At 36.3% G+C, this 21,414-nt stretch overlaps 1 protein-coding gene across 3 annotated transcripts in view; it reads right to left on the minus strand.

Moving 5' to 3' along the window:
- The window catches only part of SLK (STE20 like kinase), a 53,258-nt gene that overhangs the window by 28,738 nt on the left and 3,106 nt on the right, over positions 1-21,414 (minus strand). For all 3 annotated transcript variants that reach the window (XM_036336071.1, XM_036336069.1, XM_036336070.1), the window contains exons 2-8: positions 11,188-11,352; positions 9,148-9,196; positions 8,667-8,816; positions 3,417-3,489; positions 3,063-3,257; positions 1,606-1,687; positions 297-425 (exon numbers count right to left, since the gene is read on the minus strand). In XM_036336071.1, coding sequence (XP_036191964.1) covers positions 297-425; positions 1,606-1,687; positions 3,063-3,257; positions 3,417-3,489; positions 8,667-8,816; positions 9,148-9,196; positions 11,188-11,352 — 843 coding nt within the window. The remainder of the gene's footprint in view (positions 1-296; positions 426-1,605; positions 1,688-3,062; positions 3,258-3,416; positions 3,490-8,666; positions 8,817-9,147; positions 9,197-11,187; positions 11,353-21,414) is intronic.

The following is a 21,414-nucleotide window of genomic DNA, read 5'->3' on the forward strand; positions in this document are numbered from 1 at the left end:
TTTTACTTTTTTTATGTATTTATATTTTAAAGTTATTTACTTCATATATAATGATTTAGTATATTTATCCAGTAAAACTGATGAAGTTATAAAAGTAGTTTAAAGAACTCACTAATCTTCACATAACACATATGACAAAGATGGATAGCAAGAGTAAACTTGCTATTAATCTTCACCTCTAAAATTAAAGGTTTGTACTGCTACTCATCAATTAATCCTTAAATACAGGTATAATCATACCTCAAAACCCAACTCTAAAAATTACCTAAATAAAATTTCCTTTCTATTATACTGACCAGAGAATTTTCTGTTTCTTCATCCTCCTCCTCCTCTTTACCATCTTCAACTTCTTCTGTTACTTCAGCCTTTGCCTCTGCAATCAATTCTCGGACTGGTTTGTTGGAATCCACAGTAACAAAAGGATGCTGTTAAATCATTAAAAAGAGCATGCTCAATAACATCTGAAATGCTTGCTCATAAAATAAGTTTCAAAACATAAAACACATTATTATATGGTAAAAATATAAACATATAGGTAGGAAAAATACAAACACTACCAAGTAATATTACATTTAGGAAAGAAGAAGGCAAAGGGGATTGAACAGGGGCCTGCAACCCCTACTTGTACCTTTTTAAAGAATCTGAAGGAAATATGTCAAAAATAATGACATTATATCTGTAAGTACACATACTTTTGTGTATGTTTGAAAATCTTGTAATATAAAAATTAAATTAAAATTTAAAGTATGTTCAAGTTAATTGTACAATACCAGTTCTTAAAAAGTAGCAATACATATAAATCCAGTATAAGCTTCAATAAAATAACAAAAATTTTAAAGTTAAAAGTGTCTACAAACACCTGCTTTTTTTACATGGTTCTAATATTCTTTTTTATTTATTTAAATTCTTTATTGTTTAAAGTATTACAAAAGTCCCCTTTTTCCCCCATTGACCTCTCCCCAGCCGCTCCCACTCCCCAGCACATGCCCTCACCCCAATACTGTCTGTGTCTATTGGTTATGCTCATGGTTCTAATATTCTTAAGAGTAAGAAGACACTTTATTATCTCTGTGTACTTGGCACTTAACAGTGTCTGTCACCGACTAAGGCTTTCAAATGTGGAGGTAGTAAAATAATAAAAGTAAGTGTGTCCCAGGGAATTCTTATTGCTTCCCCCCTCGCACCACATAAATACTTATAACTAACTTTTCCTATAACTCAACCTAACAGTAAGTGCCTCAATATTTGCCATTCTTTTTGTTCACCTGTAATATTAATTATTTCACTAAGTTTTATTTCAATATTATAAATAGGTCCTGCTATAAATCAAAATTATCCAATCACTTTAACACTATTTTAACATTTACCCTCAAGAGAGATGAGAAACAAAATGGAAGCAACTAACAAAGCGGAAATAACTAACAAAATGAAAGAACACAAACTCAATCAAAAAAGCACAGAAGGAATGACTTATAAGTTAAATACCTTTTAGCAATGGCAGCATCTATATGTTGGTAAAATAAATGTTAACTACTATAATGTATTTTGAGTTTCCACAAAGAAACTCAAGTGGAAAAAGAGCACAATGAATGAATCTTATCTTACCTGTAGTAGCTGAGATGTTGTCCACCTGGAATCCACATTTTTTTCCAAGCATTTCTTTAGAAAGTCCTTAAAATTCGAAGACCTTCAAAATAAAATTTTAATGGCATTCTATTTTACTTTCGTGTTATTAAAATCAAACAAAACTCTAATAAATTAAGTTTCATTATGTATGCAATAGTATTCAACATAAAAAACTAGTTAATGAGAATATTAAGATTTTATTAGTTATCTATAATAAAAGCATAATATGCTAATTAGACCAGACAGCTGAACGACCTTCTGGACGTCATTCCAGATGAAGCCACATCAGCAGGGGATGAGGCCGAGGCAGTTAGGGGTGATCAGGCAGGCAGGAAAGCAGTTAGGGACAATCAGGCTGGCAGGCAAGTGGTTAGGGGCTCTCGGGGAGGCAGGCAGAGTGGTTAGGGGCGATCAGGCAGGCGAGCGGTTAGGAGCCAGCAGTCCCAGATTGTGAGAGCGATGTCCGACTGCCAGTTTAGGCCCACAGGATCAGACATCCCCCAAGGGGTCCCAGAATGGAGAGGGTGCAGGCCAGGCTGAGGAAAACCACACACCCCCTCACCCCGTGAATGATTTTCATGCACTGGGCCTCTAGTTTATTTTTAAATACAATTTAGACATGTAAGTAAGTAGATTCAAAGTTTTAACCAATGAGATATAACCATATATTCACAAGTATGCCAAGTCACAAAAATTCTTCTATATTAAATTCCACAAATATAGATCAAACAGATATATGCCTCACTTTCACATAGTACAGAAAATACTATTTTCATGTAGAACTCAAGTCACTGGTATCTTCCAATTTATAGGAAAAGCCCTGGCCAGTGTGGTTCAGCTGGTTGAAGAGTAGTCCTGGCAACTGAAGGTCATAAGTTTGATTCCTAACTTAGGTCATGGCACATACCTAAGTTGTGGGTTTGATCCACTGTCAATGTGTCTCTCTCACATCGATGTTTCTTTCTTTCTCTCTCCCTCTCTCTCATCTTCCTTCCCTCTCTAAAATTGATTTTTTTTAAAGTTATGGGACCCTAGCCAGTTTTGCTCAGTGGATAGAGCCAAAGGGTCCCAAGTTCAATTCCAGTCAAGGGTTCATATCTGTTGCAGGCACCCGCCCCACCCGGCCCGTTCAGGGCATGTGCAGGCAACCAATAGATGTGTTTCTCTGACAATGACATTTCTCTCTGTCCTTCCCTCTCTCTTTCACTCTCTCTAATAAATCAATGGAAAAATATCCTCAGGTAAGGATTAAAAAAAAAAGTTATGGGAAAAGTCAGTTATAAGAGTTTAAATGGTCCTTAAGTCTTGAAACTATACCAAAAATCAGTTTTCTACTTCATATAGTCTTTGTACCATAAATTTAAATATTCTTAGAAAGTTGGAAGAATAAAGCGTCAAGTTTTGCTTCTTAAAAAATTTTGTTTAGAATATTTTACCATTTTGATGGTTGTGCTAATGTAGGAGGCTCAGATTTTGCTATTTTTAGCAGCACTCGCATTGGGTTTAATTCATGATGTGGTGGTTCTATCTCAGCCATTTCTATTAAAGTGATACCCAGGGACCAAACATCAGCTTTGTAGTCATAGGGTCTGTCCTTCGATGTTTCACACATGACTACCTCAGGAGCCATCCTATGAAAACAGAAAATTGAAAGTTAAGATGTTTAACTTAAGAATAGTGATTGCAACCCTCATAAAAGAGAGACAGGATCACTAATTATGTGAACAAATTAGTGAGTATAATAACTGCTGACATAACTAATCTGTAAATCCATAAAAATGAATACATACCAATATGGTGTGCCAATAAAGGAATCTCTTCTTTGAATTGTCCTTGTGTTTTTAGCTGATACTCCAAAATCCGCTTGAAATAAATAATTATACAGAAGTGTTAATGATAGTTGTTTAAGCAAAGTTCCCTGTAGTCTATGAAGTTTGGGAAAGCAAATCAAGTCCTTCATAAGGCCATTCTTATTAAAGGGTAAGAAAAATAACTTCTCTACCATCCTAATTTTGACCACCCTCTTCCTATCACACCTACTCACCAAAAATGATGCAGAAAAGATTCCATCATTAACACACTTAATACTGCCATCTTTATACATCTTCAGATCACAAATTCTCCAGATTGAAGAACAAGATTGTAACTTTAAAACAGACCAGTCTATCCACTTCAAAACAAATGTCAACTTGTGCTATATTATAATTGAATCAACAGATATAAACATTTTTCTATAGTGTAAAAAACAGAAATTATACCAAAGCAGCCTTTATGACAGCATATGGTTTGCTAACTTCCTCAGAAAATTATATTACAAAGAAAAAAATTAGGAACCATGTTTTCTGATTTAAATTATAGAGCACAGAGGAGATTAAAAATGGCGGTGGAATAGTGGATGCTACTACACAGACATGTTCCGAGAACCAAACTAGAATTACAACTAAAATACAAAAAACAAACAAACAAACAAAAAACCCCTGAATAATCAACTGAAGACTAGCTGGAGAGAACCCTAATAACCAAGGATGGAAAGTGGAGACTGCATAGAGACTGAGAGAGAGGAAGGGATAGAGAAGAAAAAAAAAACATCGAAATGGGAGTGTAACATCAATCAGCTGCCTCCTGCACGCTCCCTACAGGTATTGAGCCAACAACCCAGGCATGTGCCCTGACCAGGAATCCAACCAGCAACCTTTCAGGACATGCACAACCAACTGAGCCACACCAGCCAGAGCTGTATCTATAATTTTGGCAGATATTGCCAAATTGCTTGCCCCTTCCCTTGTGGTAGGCAAAATAATGGTCCCCAAAGATGTCCAAATCCTTATCCTCTAAACTGAGTACATCACAGCACTTCACATAAGGGATTTTGCAGATGTGATTAATCAAGACAGGGAAATTATCCTGAATTATCCAGGTGTGTCACTGAGATCCCAAGGTTCCTTATAAGAAGGAAAGGAGGTTCTGAATCAGAGAAAGAGAAGATGCTATGTTTGAAGATAGAGGATGGACCATGAGTCAAAGAATGCAGGCGGCCTCCAGAAGCTTTTGCTAAAGAAATGGATTATCCCTTGGAGTCTCTAAAAGGAATGCAGCCCTGCCAACACCTTAACATTAGGACTTCTGACCTTCAGAACTGTAAGAGAATAAATCTATATTGTTTTAAGCCACTCAAAAATAAAAAATATAGATACAGAGGCAGAGCTGCCTCAAACAGATTGTCAAACTGCAGCGGGAAGGCCGGGGAGGGTTGGGGGGCAGGAGGGAGGAGGGTAAGAGATCAACCAAAGGACGTGTATGCATGCATATAAGCATAACCAATGGACATAAGATACTGGGGGGTAAGGGAGGCCAGGGGATTGTCAAGGGCGGGGGGGGAAAAAAAGGACACATATGTAATACCCTTTGTAATACTTTAAGCAATAAAATAAATAAATAAATAAATAATAAAAATTTTTAGAGAACAGCAACAATATAAAGCCATTGTTAAACACCATCTTTTAAGTTTACAGCTCAGACAACCATTAATAGTAACATAAAACTGCTATTGCTGCCTAAATTACCTCATTCCATACATATATCTATCTTTCAAGGTTTCATGTTTGACATGCCACAATTCTCAAAATTAAATATCAAAATCCAGCATTTAGTACTTATACCCCAAGGCCTGGCACAGTAAATGGTAGCTACTATTATTAACCACTAGAGGCCCAGTGCACGAAATTCATGCCCAGGGGTGGGGGGGGTCCCCTCAGCCAGCTTGCACCCTCTCCAATCTCAGACCCCTCAGGGGATGTCCAACTGCCGGTTTAGGCCCAATCCCAGGATCAGGCCTAAACCAGCAGTCGGACATCCCTCTCACAATCCTAGACCGCTGGCTCCTAATGGCTCACCTGCCTGCCTGCCTGGTCGCCCCAAGCAGCCTGCTTGTTCAGTCGTTTGGTCTTCTCTCAGTAATCCCCCTGCCAGCCTGGTCATAGGCAGCCATCTTGTGAGGGCATGATGATCAATTTGTATATTACCTATTTATTATATAGGATATCTATAATTCTAATTTTTGTGATATTTTGTTGATAGAACTTAAAACTCATTAAGTCCTGCTTTGTAATCTAATTATTTGTGTTTATTATATGGTTCTCTCTCTCTTTTTTTTTTTTTTTTTTTGACCATGTAGTTCTCCTGCTTAGACATAAATAAGCAGCTACCTATTGCCTGTGGAATGAAGTTCAAGCTTCCTAATGTAGTGTACAAAATCTTTCATTACATTAGATATTTAATTAATGTTTTATAATTAAATTAATAAATGAGTAAGCAAACAGAACATATTATACTTGGAATATATTATTTACAGAAGATACAATATAGAATTATTCAGAACTCCTCACCCCTATTACCACCCCCCACCTCCTCTACTTATAAGCTTCTCTTATATTCCTGGAGGAAGGAGTTGAGATCACAATATGAAATTCTGCCAGAAGAGGTTCTGGACTCAGGTAAAGTCAGCTCAGTAATTATTCCATTGTTTTCCTAGAACCTATTAACACTATTCTTTTTAACTCTCTCCCCTATGAACATAACTGAGGAAGGGGGTCCAGAAACAGGCCTAAACAACAACTGTTTACTGTCAACATTCATACCCTCCAAGCACTCTAATGAACAGGAGGTACCAAAGACATCTTTGTTTTTTCTGTGCAAAGGGAAAAATTAAGTTTGCTATGTGCTTCATATTTCTACTTATAATGATGCGGCATATACACACTAGTCTGTTAAAATAGCATTTTACATACTTATTTTCATTTGCAATTATGTGTACCCAGTAAGATCATAAAAATTGGGGTATTGTAATATAGTTCTTGAGGATAGTATAATTCTATACTTCTTCATATATTGAACAGGGTATAAAAGAAATGGAAGGTTCTCTATATTTTCAAATTAATTAAACAGAAATTGAAACTATTTTTAATGTCAACCAACTCAAAACTATTTGGCATTCCTAAATCTTCAAAAACATACTTATTTTTTAAAGTATACATTATTTTACACAACAGTATATTCTTATATTCAAATAAGGTTTTAATATATTTACAGAAAAACAATCACCAAAAATGAATCAAAATTATAACATAACTAGTTCAAAATGAGCTACGAGACTTCAAAAAAGGATGTAAGGCAATCCTAGCTGGGTGGCTCAATTGGTTGGAGCGTTGTCCTGTACACCAAAAGGTTGTGGGTTCAATTCCCAGTCAGGGAACAGATTTGGTCCCTAGTTGGGGAGCATGTGGGAGGCAACCAATCAATGTTTTTCACATCAACGTTTCTCTCTCTCTCTCTCTCTCTCTCTCTCTCTCTCTCTCTCTCTCTTTCTCTCTCTCTCTCTCTCTCTCTCTCTCTCTTCCCTCCCAATTCCTTTCTATTAAAAAAAAAAAAAAAATCAAGCGCTAGATCAGTGATGGCAAACCTTTTGAGCTCAGCGTGTCAGCATTTTGAAAAACCCTAACTTAACTCTGGTGCCGTGTCACATATAGAAATTTTTTGATATTTGCAACCATAGTAAACAAAGATTTATATTTTTGATATTTATTTTATATATTTAAATGCCATTTAACAAAGAAAAATCAACCAAAAAAATGAGTTCACGTGTCACCTCTGACACACGTGTCATAGGTTTGCCATCACTGCCCTAGACGGTTTGGCTCTGTGGGTAGAGCGTTGGCCTGAGAACTGAAAGGTCCCAGGTTCAATTCTGGTCAAGGGGACATGCCCGGGTTGTGGGCTTGATCTCCAGTGGGGGACTTGTGGGAGGCAGCCGATCAATGATTCTCTCTCATCATGGATGTTTCTATCTCTCTCTCTCTCCCTCTTCCTTCCTCTCTGAAATCAATAAAAATATATATTTTTTAAATCAATAAAATATATCCTTAAGTGAGGTAAAACATAAAAGAATAACATTAAGTCAGAATTACAAAAACTCAGAAATGAGGTGGCAAAACTTGAGAAAATTAGAAAAATCATTTAGAAAAAAAGACTGCCGAAACCGGTTTGGCTCAGTGGATAGAGCGTCGGCCTGCGGACTGAAGGGTCCCAGGTTCGATTCCGGTCAAGGGCATGTACCTGGGTTGCGGGCACATCCCCAGTAGATGTGCAGGAGGCAGCTGATCGATGTTTCTCTCTCATCGATGTTTCTGACTATCTCTCTCCCTTCCTCTCTGTAAAAAATCAATAAAATATATTTTAAAAAAAGAAAAAAAGACTAAATTAAGAGGAATGCAATAGCAGATAAACAAATTCATACCCATTACCACTCCACACCCGTAACAAATATTAGCAAGGACATGGAGAAATTGGAATCCTTGTGCATTGCTGATATGAACGTAAAATGGTGCAACTACTATAGAAAATTATATGGTAGTTCCTCAAAAAAATTAGCACAGAATCACCATATAATCCAGCAATTCCACTTTGGGAATACCCAAAAGAATTGAAATCAAGGACTCAAACAGGTATTTGTACACCCATGTCCATAGTAGCATTATTCACAAGAGCCAAAAGGTAGAAGCAACCAAAGTGTCCATCAATGGATGAAAGGATAAACCAAATGTGGTATATACTAGTACATATAAGAAAATACTATTTAGATTTTAAAGGAAGGAAATTGACACACGCTACAAAATAGATGAACCTTGAAGACATGCTAAGTAAAATAAGCCAGACACGAAAGGACAAATATTGTCTGATTCCATTTATATGAGGTACCTAGAGTTGTCAAATTCATAGAAAGAAAAAGTTAACAGTGGTTGCCAGAGGTTGTTGGGGAGAGAGCAATGAGGAGCTAATGTTTAAAGAGTTTCAGTTGGAGAAGATGAAAAGTTTTGGATAGTGCTGATAGTTATACAACAATGTGAATGAACTTAATGGTACAGAATTGTACACTTAAAAATGGATAAATGGTAAATTTTGTTAAGTATATTTCACCATAATAAAAAAATGAAAAAAGATAAAAAGCACAAATTCAAATGTCTTATTTAAGGAAATAAACTTACCCAACTTAATATCTCCATCTAGGGTAAAAAGAATGTTGCCAGCCTTTAGATCTCTGTGGATGATTTTATTATCATGTAAGTAGTTCAATGCCTCTAAGGTCTGTTTACAAACTACTTGTATTTGGGACTCAGTTAATGGTCGCTCAAGTTCTGTAAGGAAAAAGTAAACAAATCTGCATTTTTACACAGTGAAAACATGTCAGCAGGCTCTTACTTTTACCATCATTGGCAAGGATCTTATACAGTGAATTTATTTTAGAAGAACTGAATATCTACAAGATTACTTTCCTCACATATTATACTCATCATTTAATTTTAGAATTTTATTACAATTGTCTAAGAATATAAAAATATAATTAAGCTGATTTCTTAACTGATTGAACTTCACCTAACAATAAGATATATGTATAAATGTTTGAAATCCATCAATTTTTATTAAGTGTAATTTAAGATATGAACGTAAAGGAAAAAAGGTATTTACCAAGCATCACAGCATCCACTGCTCCACCTGCACAAAATTCAATGAGGATCTGCAGGCAAATAAAAAAGCATGTGTTTAATACAGCATTGAGTTTGAGTATTTTTTCTTCAATTTAGCAAAAGGGATAAAAAAAATAACTGTCAAATTAACTGGACTATGGAAATAATATTATGCTAACCATAAAAGTGTTAAAAGTGTTGAGTCTTAATGATAACCAGGTGAGAAAGCACACAGAAAACACATTCTGGAAGTATGTGCTTTTTTGTTAATCACCATTTTTAGCGTGTCTGCTTCTCTAAAATAGCCAGGCATAGAATTTTTCTTCAGGATAGTATTTTTTTAATTTATTGATTTGAGAGACAGAGACAGAGAGAGAGAGTGAGAGAGAGAAACATGGACCCACTTTCCCACTCATTTATGCATTCATTGGTTGTCTTTTGTGTGTGCCTTGACTGGGGATCAAACCCGCTATCTTAATGTATAGGGACAACACTCTAACTGAGCAACCCAGCCAGGGCCAGGTAGTATTATATATCCATTTCATCACTACTGAATGGTTTTATTATTTTCATTTTTAAGATAACTATTGTGATTTAAGTGATCAAATGTAGTATTTGTAGCTTTACTAATAGGAATAAGTTAAAAAAAAAACACACGATATACACAGAACCTTCAGATCCTAGCTCAATTATCACTTCCTGATGGATGCCTTCCCAGACCTCCCTGGTACATACCAACACATACCTTCCTTCTTAACCCTTATCACAGTTGTAATTTTGACTATGTTGCTTTGGTTAATTAATGTCTACCTCTCCCACTAACCTATCCCTTCACAGTCGTCCAACTTTTTATTTTATAATAGTGTTGAATAAATATCTTATCTCTTTATTAAATTGTCTAGGAGTTCATTTTTATTATAAACTCTGGAAACATTTTTTAAGAGACCTGATCAGCTACATTAAAAGATATCACAGTAATAATAAATATAACTTTTTAAAATTACAAATATTAACAAATTACATACCTGTTTTGTTTTCCCTCTATATAACAACAATAACAATTTATTTTTCACAGATGCTTGCCAATTACAAATTGTTTTTAAATGCATTATATCATTAAAAAATAATTTGGGAGGTAGGTCATTAACTCATCCTATAATGAGTACACAGACTCATAAAAGTTAATTGATTTATTTAAGCTCCTAGAAACACCAGGATCGAAAAATATAGGCCTTTGATTCCTAGTCAGGTATTACTTGTACTACCTACTCTTCTGTCATAACACTTTGCTTCTTCCTTCAAGGAGAAAAACTCCATTTCAAAAACCCCTCTTGATTAAATTAGTGTTGGTGCAGAGCAAGAGACTGGTTACTATAATAAACATTAATTTTTACATCTATTTGTGTAATATTTTCTAAAAATGAACATAATTTATACATATAGCCTGAACCACTTATATCATGTACTAAAGCTGGGCCTGATTTTATAAGATAAATATTTAACATTTCTAGTAAGCATTTTATAATTTATTACATGATTTAGAAAAAATTTAGGGTAATAAAATTATAAACAAAAGAAGTTTTTAAAATTTTTAAGTAAATGCTAAGATTTAAAAAAATGAGAGAAGGCTATCTAATTTCATAGTTTAGGAAATTTAATATTCTAACCAAGTTTCTCCATTTGGGTCCAATGTCAAACAATCATGAAATATGGTACAATCTGAAATACACATCTGAATACACGGGTGGGCAAAGTAGGTTTACAGTTGTGAGTAGCAAAACACAGAGTTAATAAAGCTATTGTAATAATCATAACTTTCATGTCTTTTTCCATATGAGTAAATGTAAACCTGCTTTTGCCCACCCCTGTATCTGTTGAAGGGTAATTGTGTTGTCAATGACCCTCTCATCCGCAGATAACTCTCAACACAAGTGACTAAACAAAAGAGGTTATATACAAAATAGGCTTTCAAAACTTATAAACCTCTTTAGGACAATTAATTCATTTTGACTACTCCTACAGATCAACAGAAAATACTTACCCAAAGATTGTTCTCATAATAGAAGGCATCTAGAAGTTTGACTATATTTGGGTGATCACATGACGCTAAAATATCAATTTCAACCATGTAATCTTCAAGTTCTTCTTCAGATTTGGTGTCAATCACCTTTGCAGCAGCTAAAACGTTGGTCTCTTTATTCTGGGCCTAAAAATGTAAGATCAAAAATATCCCAATGCATACTTGTTTATTTTTAATAAACTTCATTTTTTAGAATAGTTTTAGGTTCACCACAAAGTTGAGCAGAAAGTACAAAGTTTCCATATACTCCCTGCTTCTACACATGCAGAGCCTCCGGCACTATCAAGATTCTGCACCAGAATGGTACATCTGTTACAATTAATGGCCGCTTGACACATCATTATCACTCACGGACCACTGTTTACATTTGGTGCACATTCAATTGATTTTGACAAATGTTATGACATGTGTCCACCACTATATTATACAAAATAGTTTCACTGCCTTAAAAATCCTCTATACATTACCTATTCATCCCTCCCTTCTTCATAACCCCTGGCAGCCACTGATCTTTCACTCCATAGTTTTGCTTTTCCAGAATGTCATCTTGTTGGAATCACATAGTATATAGCCTTTCAGATTGGCTTCTTTCACTTAGTAACATACGTTTAAGATTCCTCCATGTCTTTTCATGGTCTGACAACTCATTTCTTTTTAGCACTAAATAATAGTTCATTACATAGATGTGCGAATTTATTTATCCATTCACCTACTGAAAGCATCTTGGTTGTTTCCAAGTTTCAGCAAGTATGAATAAAGCTGCTACAAACATACATGTGCTGGTTTTTGTGTGGACATAAGTTTTCAACCCCTTTGGGTAAATACCAAGGAGCACAATTACTGGATCATATGGTAAAAATATGTTTAGTTGTGTAAGAAACTGTCAAACTGTCTCACATTTTTCACTCCCACCAGCAATGAATGAGAGTTCCTACTGTGCCACATTCTTGACAGCATTTGGTGTTGTCAATGTTTTGGATTTTCACCATTCTAACATGGGTGTATAGTGGTATCTACTTGTTTTAATGACATATGGTATTGAGCATCTTTTAATGTATTCACTGACCATCTGTAAATCTTTGGTGAGATGTCTGCCCAGATCTTTTGCCCATTTTTAATCAGATTGTTGGTTTTCTACTAGTTAAGTTTTAAGAGTTCTTTATATATTTGAATAGTAGGTTATCAGATGTATTTTGTAAATATTTTCTCCCATTAGTGGCTTGTCTCTATTTGTACCCTAGAGGCCCAGTGCATGAAATTCAGGCTCTTGGGGGTGGAGGGGGTCCCTCAGCCCAGCCTGCGCCCTCTCACAGTCTGAGAGCCCTCACTCTGAGGTTTAGAATAAAAAAAACTCTTGCAAAAGAACAAGGAACCCAAACTATGGGTGAGAGCTTCCCTGGATCCACTGTGATTCAAAAAGTAGAGGTGAAATCAGCGAGGAGGCACATAGAGAAACACGCATCTGCAGGGGCTGCCTCTGCGTGAGGAGAGAGGACAGACTCCTACTGTGAGGAGCCCCAGCAGCTCCTGTCTCCTCTCCACTGGGCAGGTGCCACAGAGGTAGGAGAGGCTCCCACCACCACTGCTGCGCTCGCCAGCCGTGAGCCCAGCTTCTGGCTGAGTGGCGCTCCCCCTGTGGGAACGCACTGACCACCCAGAGGCAGCTCCTGCGTTGAGTATCTGCTCCCTAGTGGTCAGTGCTCATAATAGCAACCAGTCATTCCATTGTTTGGTCAATTTGCATATTAGCCTTTTATTATATAGGATGCTTATTTTGGAAAGATAGCCTAAACATAAATATTAATTAATGCATGCTATGCACCATGCTAAGTGCATATCTTAATCAGATCTTAAAATACTAATTAGGTTTTTTAAAAAACATTTCAATATTATGTTATCATTTCAGCAAAACTAAATATATTACTTAAAAAAAAAACAGAAAAAAATACCAAACTTTTAAAAGCTACTAATAAGTGTTTCAAATTATAAATAAAAGTCCAAATCCCACTTTTAAGAATTGATCATAAGGAGGTAATTTTATAAAATAAAAAATATGCATGTGTATAAATATTCATCAAAGTACTATTTACAATAAGAAAAATGAATCAACCTAAATGTCCATTCACAAGAACCTGCTTAAATTATTCAATATAACTCTACAATGAGACATTACACAGCCAAAATGAATTGACTAACCAATTAATATTTCTTAAGATGGAATAGTAGCCATAAGACATCAGTGACTGGGAAAAAAACACAACTTATTAAACATGAAAGATATGTAATTTTACAGAAACTATACATCTATTTTCACATATGGATAGCTTCATAAATATCTAGAAAGACTTCATTAGTGAGGATGGTGGAATTTCAGGTGCTTTTGACTTTTTCTGTATTTCATACCATATTGTTTGAACTTTTAAAAATGAACATGTATTATTTTTACAGAAGCCATAAAGCATTTTAAAATCAGTATGTGGGAGATTTCTTAGTGATCTATTATCTAATCTTGGCAATAATGGAGAAAAGAATAAGCAAAACAGGTATCAGCCTGTATATGGGAATTTTTTGTCAAAAGAAAAATTCTGTATGTCCTAAATTAAATTACAGTAGACAGGAGAGTCAGAGAAAGAAACTGGAACAATTAACCAGTTAATAGTTGTGGGCCAACTAACTAAAGAGTGCTCTCACTCCTGAATATGTGTTGGAGCTCTAAATCAATCTCCAGAGTCTACTAGCCAACCACTAGCAAGTATGCATGAACTTCAGGACTGCTGCCAGTAACTAAACAACACTAGTAAATATTTCTTCCTTATAGATTGTGTAACTATCACAAAATTGCCCCCAGTTCACCTTTTCCCACCCTCCCTTACCTGTAGCCAATGTATATTCTTTCAAAACAACTTACATCTTTCTTCCCCAAAACAGAATGTACACAAGCGCCCATCAATGCCAGTACTAACATGCTAACTTTTCCATCTAGCCACATTACTGGTGGTTTAGACTTCATGCCTCAAAGCCTGGTCCTTTCCAGGCTAGCACTTGGCTCATTAAAACCTTTCTTTCAAGAAACTTTTAGCTGTGAACTCTTTTGTTTAACATTTTCTAAGTACATTATTGCTACGTTTTACTTCCTTAGAAAAAAATAGGGGCAAAAATACTAATTACTAATTAAGTAACCCTAATGTTTAGGATTCAAATAATACGTTTTGTACAAAAGACTTCAGCCCTAGCCCTAGTCGGCTTGGCTCAATGGATAAAGTGTCAGCCTGCGGACTGAAGGGTCCCAGGTTCGATTCCAGCCAAGGGCATGTACCTTGATTGCGGGCTCGATCCCCAGTAGGGAGGTGCAGGAGGCAGCCGATCAATGATTCTCTCTCATCATTGATGTCTCTCTCTCTCTCTCTCTCTCCTTCTCCCTTTCTCTCTGAAATCAATAAGGAAATATTTTTTAAAAAAAGACTTCAGCCCTAGCTGGTTTGACTCAGCCATAGCTGGATTGGCTCAGTGGATAGAGAGCTGGCTTGTGGACTAAAGGGGCCTGGGTTCGATTCCGGTCAAGGGCACATGCTGGGATTGCAAGCTCGATCCCCAGTGGGGGTGTGCAGAAAGCAGACAATCAATGATTCTCTTTCATCATTGATGTTGCTATCTCTCTCTCCCCTCTCCCTTCCTCTCTGAAATCAATAAAAATATTTCTTTTTAAAAAAGACTTCATACTGATTTACAATCTAGAAGAATATTCTCAGCTATCATATTTTAACAAATCTCCAATGTCTTTTAAGATATCTTATCTTATATTTCACTAAGGAAGAAAAACTTCCAATTAAACTATATCAACACTTTTTCATTTAGAATTTTTATATTATGCCTTTTTAAAGAACTTTTGGACATATTTAGACAAAAATTGTTATTGTATATCTATTATTCTGGTTCACATATAATTAAATACTTCATATATTGAAGTTTTACTCTTTGAATCACTTATTCACTGAGTTATCTAATGTCCTCACAATATCATTCTCTGGCCATTAAATTAACTACTATCTCCAAAATTTTATTTGAAGTCACTGTCTCCCATTTTGCAACTATAATGATACTACTTTGTTTATCTTACCACAGGTGCTAAAAGATTTTTAGGTAACAACCAGGATTTTTTCTTCAAAAGGTCCTTAAATAGTTTATTAATTGAACATCAAGGGATTGCAACTAACACCAGTGATACAACTAAGTTCAATGACAGATATAACATGACCCCTACCAGGCCAACAATAATATCAAGGCATCAATCAATAAAGGACATATTCCAATTTCAGAGATGTTAAAAATCAAGAAATCTGTCATAACTGGTGCAAATACAACATTATGTTGTATCTCTAAGAAAGATACTACAGTTGAGCCAATAATAATTAGAACTCACCACCTCCCTAAGTCAGAAGAAATATGCCAGTGAAACATAAGCCCTTCTCTCATCATTTTAATACTAGAGGCCAAGTGCACAAAATTCATGCACAGGAGGGGGAGGGGGGTGATCCCTCAGCCCAGCCTGCACCCTCTCCAATCCAGGAACCCCCAGGGGATGTCCGACTGCCAGTTTAGGCCCCATCCTAAATGATGCTATCTCTCTCTCCCCTCTCTCTTCCTCTCTGAAATCAATAAAAATATTTTTATTGCAATCCGGGACCACTGGCTCCTAACTGCTCGTCTGCCTGCCTGCCTGATCGCCCCTAACTGCCTCTGCCTGCCGGCCTGATCGCCCCCTAACTGCACTCCCCTGCCGGCCTGATCGCCCCCTACCTGCACTCCCCTGCCGGCCTGATCACCCCTAACTGCCCTCCCCTGCCAGCCTGATCACCCTTAACCGCCTCTGCCTCGGCCCCCACCACCGTGGCTTTGTTCAGAAGGACGTCCAGAAGATGTCTGGTCTAATTAGCATATTACCCTTTCATTATTATAGATAATACTCTGGGAAGAAAGAGACCAGAGGAACTGTCTTTGAAGAGGCACACTATAAAATATAAACCCTGGTAGTAGACTAAGGATATTGTGAGTGGAGTTAAAAGTCATTCTACTTCTTCATGCTTCTACTAATGTCCTGAGAGATTTTAAAGATGTCTTTTACTTATGAATGGAATAGCATCAAGAGGGAGGAAATAATACTAGATAATCTCTAAAGTTCTTTATAGTAACAAATTTAATTATACCATTCCCCTGGAGATACTGATTAAACCAACAATGGAACCTTTTGGTTTAATATAATAAATAAAAGTTACATTAGAAAGTATAGTGCCTCCTACTTATTGCTTTAAAATAACTATTATTCATGAGAGTCTGGTTCTAAAGAACTCTGAAACTCAAAACTGAAATAAACATTTGATAAGCATGTAATTCTACATTTTAAATTATATAATGGATATTAGTGTTAAAAAGAAACAATCTCGCCCTGACCGGTTTGGCTCAGTGGATAGAGTGTTGGCCTGAGGACTGAAGGGTCCCGGGTTCGATTCCAGTCAAGGGCATGTACTAGCAACTTGGTTCCGGGCACATTCCCAGTAGGGGGTATGCAGGAGGCAGCTGATCGATGTTTCTGATGTTTCTCATCGATGTTTCTAACTCTCTATCCCGCTCCCTTCCTCTCTGTAAAACATCAATAAAATATATGAGAAAAAAAAAAGAAACAATCTCATCTTCACATAAAGACTTACTAAAATAACTAAACAAATGTTAATAAAAACAAGAATGGGATACACACACCAAGATAGTACTTGAAATTGATAAAATGTTTCCAGAGATCAATGATCACATAAAATTCACTGCTTTAATTTTTATAAATCATGAATAGAGCTTAGCCACTTTACATAAACAACTAGGAGCTACAGGGAAACATAATGATTTTTCAGTTTCCTGTACTGTTTTCATGTTATAAATCTAAATGAAGTAGTGTAAAAATTACATCATTTTACATTACTCTTGTTTCAACTGTGGCTTATTTATTAGTTTATTTAACCAATCAGGGTCCAGCCAGGAGAAAGAAATCATATTGATCATTTTAAAAGAGAGAATTTGATATAAATAATTATTGATTCTGTTGTTAACTAGTAATTAAAAAATAAAGAAGATTAAGAGAGTCTGGGAGGTGGAAGTAACAACTGCAGGAAAAGACTATTACCCTAGGACCAGCGGAGCCAAGGGATTGGGATTATTAAAACTCAGAAGCTTGGAGGAAAGGTTCTGCAGCGCTGAAACTCAGATCCCTGGAGAGAGAGTACTGCTCAGTAACTTGGTTCCGGGCACATTCCCAGTAGGGGATATGCAGGAGGCAGCTGATCGATGTTTCTAACTCTCTATCCCTCTCCCTTCCTCTCTGTAAAACATCAATAAAATATCTGAGGGAAAAAAAAAGAAACAATCTCATCTTCACATAAAGACAATAAAATAACTAAACAAATGTTAATAAAAACAAGAATGCTGCTGGCCTCTCTGAACTTGGAAGGAGGGTCTTATGGAATTTTTAAGGAAGAGGGGGCCAGCCAACTGGAGCTGGTGTTATGAAAGGTTATGATGAGGCTAGCTCTGTGAGTGTTGCAAAAACTACAAACTGGATTCCACTCCTGTCGCTGGGTGAGGAATTTCCACTAGGATGATGGTTATAGAAACAGCAAAACAGACAGGAAGCCCACAGAAAAAGAAAAAGGTGAAAGTCCTTTCTTCATCCACCTCCTTACAGCCTTCCTCTAGTGCTCCATTATCGTTAAAACTACAAGTGAGTAGCTGGCAAGGTATAAAAGTGATTTACAAAATGGTTAAAATCCACAATACACAAATAAACAAGAGAAAGACATCTAATAAGAACATGAAGAGAACTGAACCTAAAAGAAGAAATTCAATCTGCCAATAAAGCTATGAAAAGAATTACTTATTAGTAATTAGTAGGCGGAGAAAGATGAATTAAAACCACCAAAAAAAATTATATATATATACATATATATGTGTGTGTATATATATATCATTAGATTGTCAAAACTGAAAAATTTTGACAATATCAAATGTTGTCAAGGATGCAGAGCAAGGAAATTCTCATATGCTGCTGGTAAGAGTGTAACTTGATACACGTTGGCATCATCTAGTAAAATTAAAGATACACTACCCTATAACCCAGCAATACTACTCCTGAGTTGTCTTAGTGAAACTCATGCATAGATGCATCAGTATTGTGTATAAAAGCCAAAAACTGGAAACAACTGATACACCCATTCTTTACCATTAAGAGTAACCATATAATGGAATTCTATGCAATAATGAAGTAATTACAGCTCTAGGTGATAACAAAGGTGTACCTCACAAATATAATGCTGATTTTGAAAGAGGCAAGACACTCAATATGATTCCATTCATATAAAGTTCAAATTATAGCCCAGCTGGCATGGCTCAATGGTTGAGTGTCCACCTATGAACCAGGAGGTCAAGGTTCAATTCCCAGTCAGGCTCCATCCCCAGTAGGGGGCGTGCAGGAGGCAGCCAATCAATGATTCTCTCTCATCATTGATGTTTCTATTTCCCTCCCTCCCTCCCTTCCACTCTAAAATCAATAAAAATATATATTCTTTAAAAAACTAAATTATAATATTTAGGGTTACATACCTAGTTAGTAAGCTATAAAGAAAAGCAAAGAAATGAATAACTTAAAAGCAGGGTAGTGCTTTCCTTTAGGGAGAGAGGTCAACTCAGAAGAAAGGTGGGAGGAATTCTGGGGTGCTGGCAGAATTCCTTGACTCTGATGATTAATATTGTCATATTATAATTATTTAATAAATGTACATGTGTTTTTATACTTTTCAATACAATTACAGCTCTAGGTAATTGTACGCCAAATTACCTATATTTTTAAAGGTGTACACCCATCAGTGTCATAAAAATAATCACTTTCATCTAGTATACAGTCAGGAGGTCAGTTTCAATTCAACACATCATTTTATGTTACTCCTTTTTTTCCCATTAACAACAACAGAAATCCAAACATTTAAAAAAATAAGCCCTAGACAATGGAAACTAAGGAGAAAATAAACAAATGGGACTACATCAAAATAAAAAGCTTCTGCACAGCAAAAGAAACCACCAACAAAACAACAAGAGAGCCCACTGCATGGGAGAACATATTTGCCAATGTTATATCCGATTAGGGTTTAATCTCCAACATTTATAGGGAATTCATACAACTTAACAAAAGGAAGATAATCAATCAAAAAATGGGCAAAGAACCTAAATAGACACTTTTCGAAAGAGGACATATAGAAGGCTGAGAGACATATGAAAACATGCTCAAAGTCACTAATAATCCAAGACATGCAAATCAAAACAATAAGGTACCATCTCACATCTGTCAGAATGGCTATCATCAACAAATCAACAAATGACAAGTGCCAGCAAGGATGTGGATAAAAAGGAACCCTCTTGCACTGCTGGTAGGAATGCAGGCTGGTGCAGCCACTGTGGAAAACAGTATGGAGTTTCTTCAAAAAATTAAAAATGGAACTCCCATTTGACCCAGTAATCCCACTTCTAGGAATATATCCCAAGAAATCAGAAACACCTATCAGAAAGATATATGCACCCCTAAGTTCATAGAAGCACAATTTACCATAGCTAAGATTTGGAAACAGCCTAAGTGCCCATCAGCAGATGAGTGGATTAAAAAACTGTGGTACATCTACACAATGGAATTTAAATTTTAAAAAATAATCCTGCCGAAACCAGTTTGGCTCAGTGGATAGAGCGTCAGCCCGCGGACTGAGAGGTCCCGGGTTCGATTCCGGTCAAGGGCATATACCTGGGTTGCAGGCACATCCCCAGTGGAGGATGTGCAAGAGGCAGCTGATCGATGTTTCTCTCTCATCGATGTTTCTAACTCTCTCTATCTCTCTCCCTTCATCTCTGTAAAAAATCAATAAAATATATTTTTTAAAAAAAATCCTATATAATAAAAGGCTAATATGCAAATCAACCAAATGGCTGAACGACCGGTCACTATGACGTGCACTGACCCTCAGGGGGAGCGCCGCTCAGCCAGAAGCCCTAAGCCAGGCTCACTGCTGGTGAGCGCAGTGGCGGTGGCGTAAGCCTCTCCTGCTCTTGTGGCAGTACTAAGAATGTCCAACTGCCGGCTTAGGACCGCTCCTAAGCCAGCAGTCAGACATCCCCCATGGGCTCCCAGACTGCGAGAGGGCACAGGCTGGGGTGAGGGACCTCTACTCCCGCCCCAAGTGCACGAATTTCGTGCACCGGGCCTCTAGTAAATAAATAATAAAAAATAAGCCTTAGCCTGTTTGGCTCAGTGGATAGAGCATGGGCCTGCGGACCAAAGGGTCTTGGGTCCAATTCCGGTCAAGGGCATATACCTCGGTTGCAGGCTCCTCCCCAACCAGGGTCCTGGTTAGGGCTCATGCAGGAGGCAACCAATCAATGTGTTTTCTCTCACATAGATATTTCTCAGTCTTTCCCTCTCTCTTCCACTCTCTCTAAAAATCAATGGAAAAATATCCTCGGGTAAGGATTAAAAATAATAAATAAATAAAGTAAAAAGTTTAAGAGATATATATGTTTTCATTTATATGTCAAATAATACATTGAAAAGAGAACATTGAAAATAGATAAGTCAAAGACTTAAAAAATAGAAAATAGATTAAAAATAGGAAAGACAGATTTGTGTAGTGAACTGAGTAGAAAGAATACAAGTATATGATGGAAAAATGTTTCAAATAAACTAAGTACTCAAGATGATTGCCTGTTTATAATTTAATCTTTATAACAGTTACTAATTTCCATAAGTAAATGATGGTTACAATCAATTTTAGAAATAGTTTTCTACTTCATACAATACTAAGGTTTAATAGCTTTTTCCCCCACACAGGAGGAAGTTTATAAATTTAAAATTTCTAGCATATCTTGGAAAACAGAAACTTTCAGGAAAAAGAGAAAAAACGGGTCAGATAAGTTTAAATTTTCTTTTAAAGAAGTATTTGGCTGGGAGAGGACAATGGGGGAGAAGGGGGACATATATAATACTTTCAATAAAAAATTTAAAAGAAAAAAAACTCAGAGCCTTGGAAGCATAGACCAGTAAAATGAAAAGATACAAAGGATTCAAGCTCTTCAAATATCATACTGAAATAGTCATGAAGCCCATAAAAA

This window comes from Myotis myotis, unplaced genomic scaffold (assembly GCF_014108235.1).
Source record: "Myotis myotis isolate mMyoMyo1 unplaced genomic scaffold, mMyoMyo1.p scaffold_m19_p_15, whole genome shotgun sequence".
NCBI classification, from domain to species: domain Eukaryota; kingdom Metazoa; phylum Chordata; class Mammalia; order Chiroptera; family Vespertilionidae; genus Myotis; species Myotis myotis.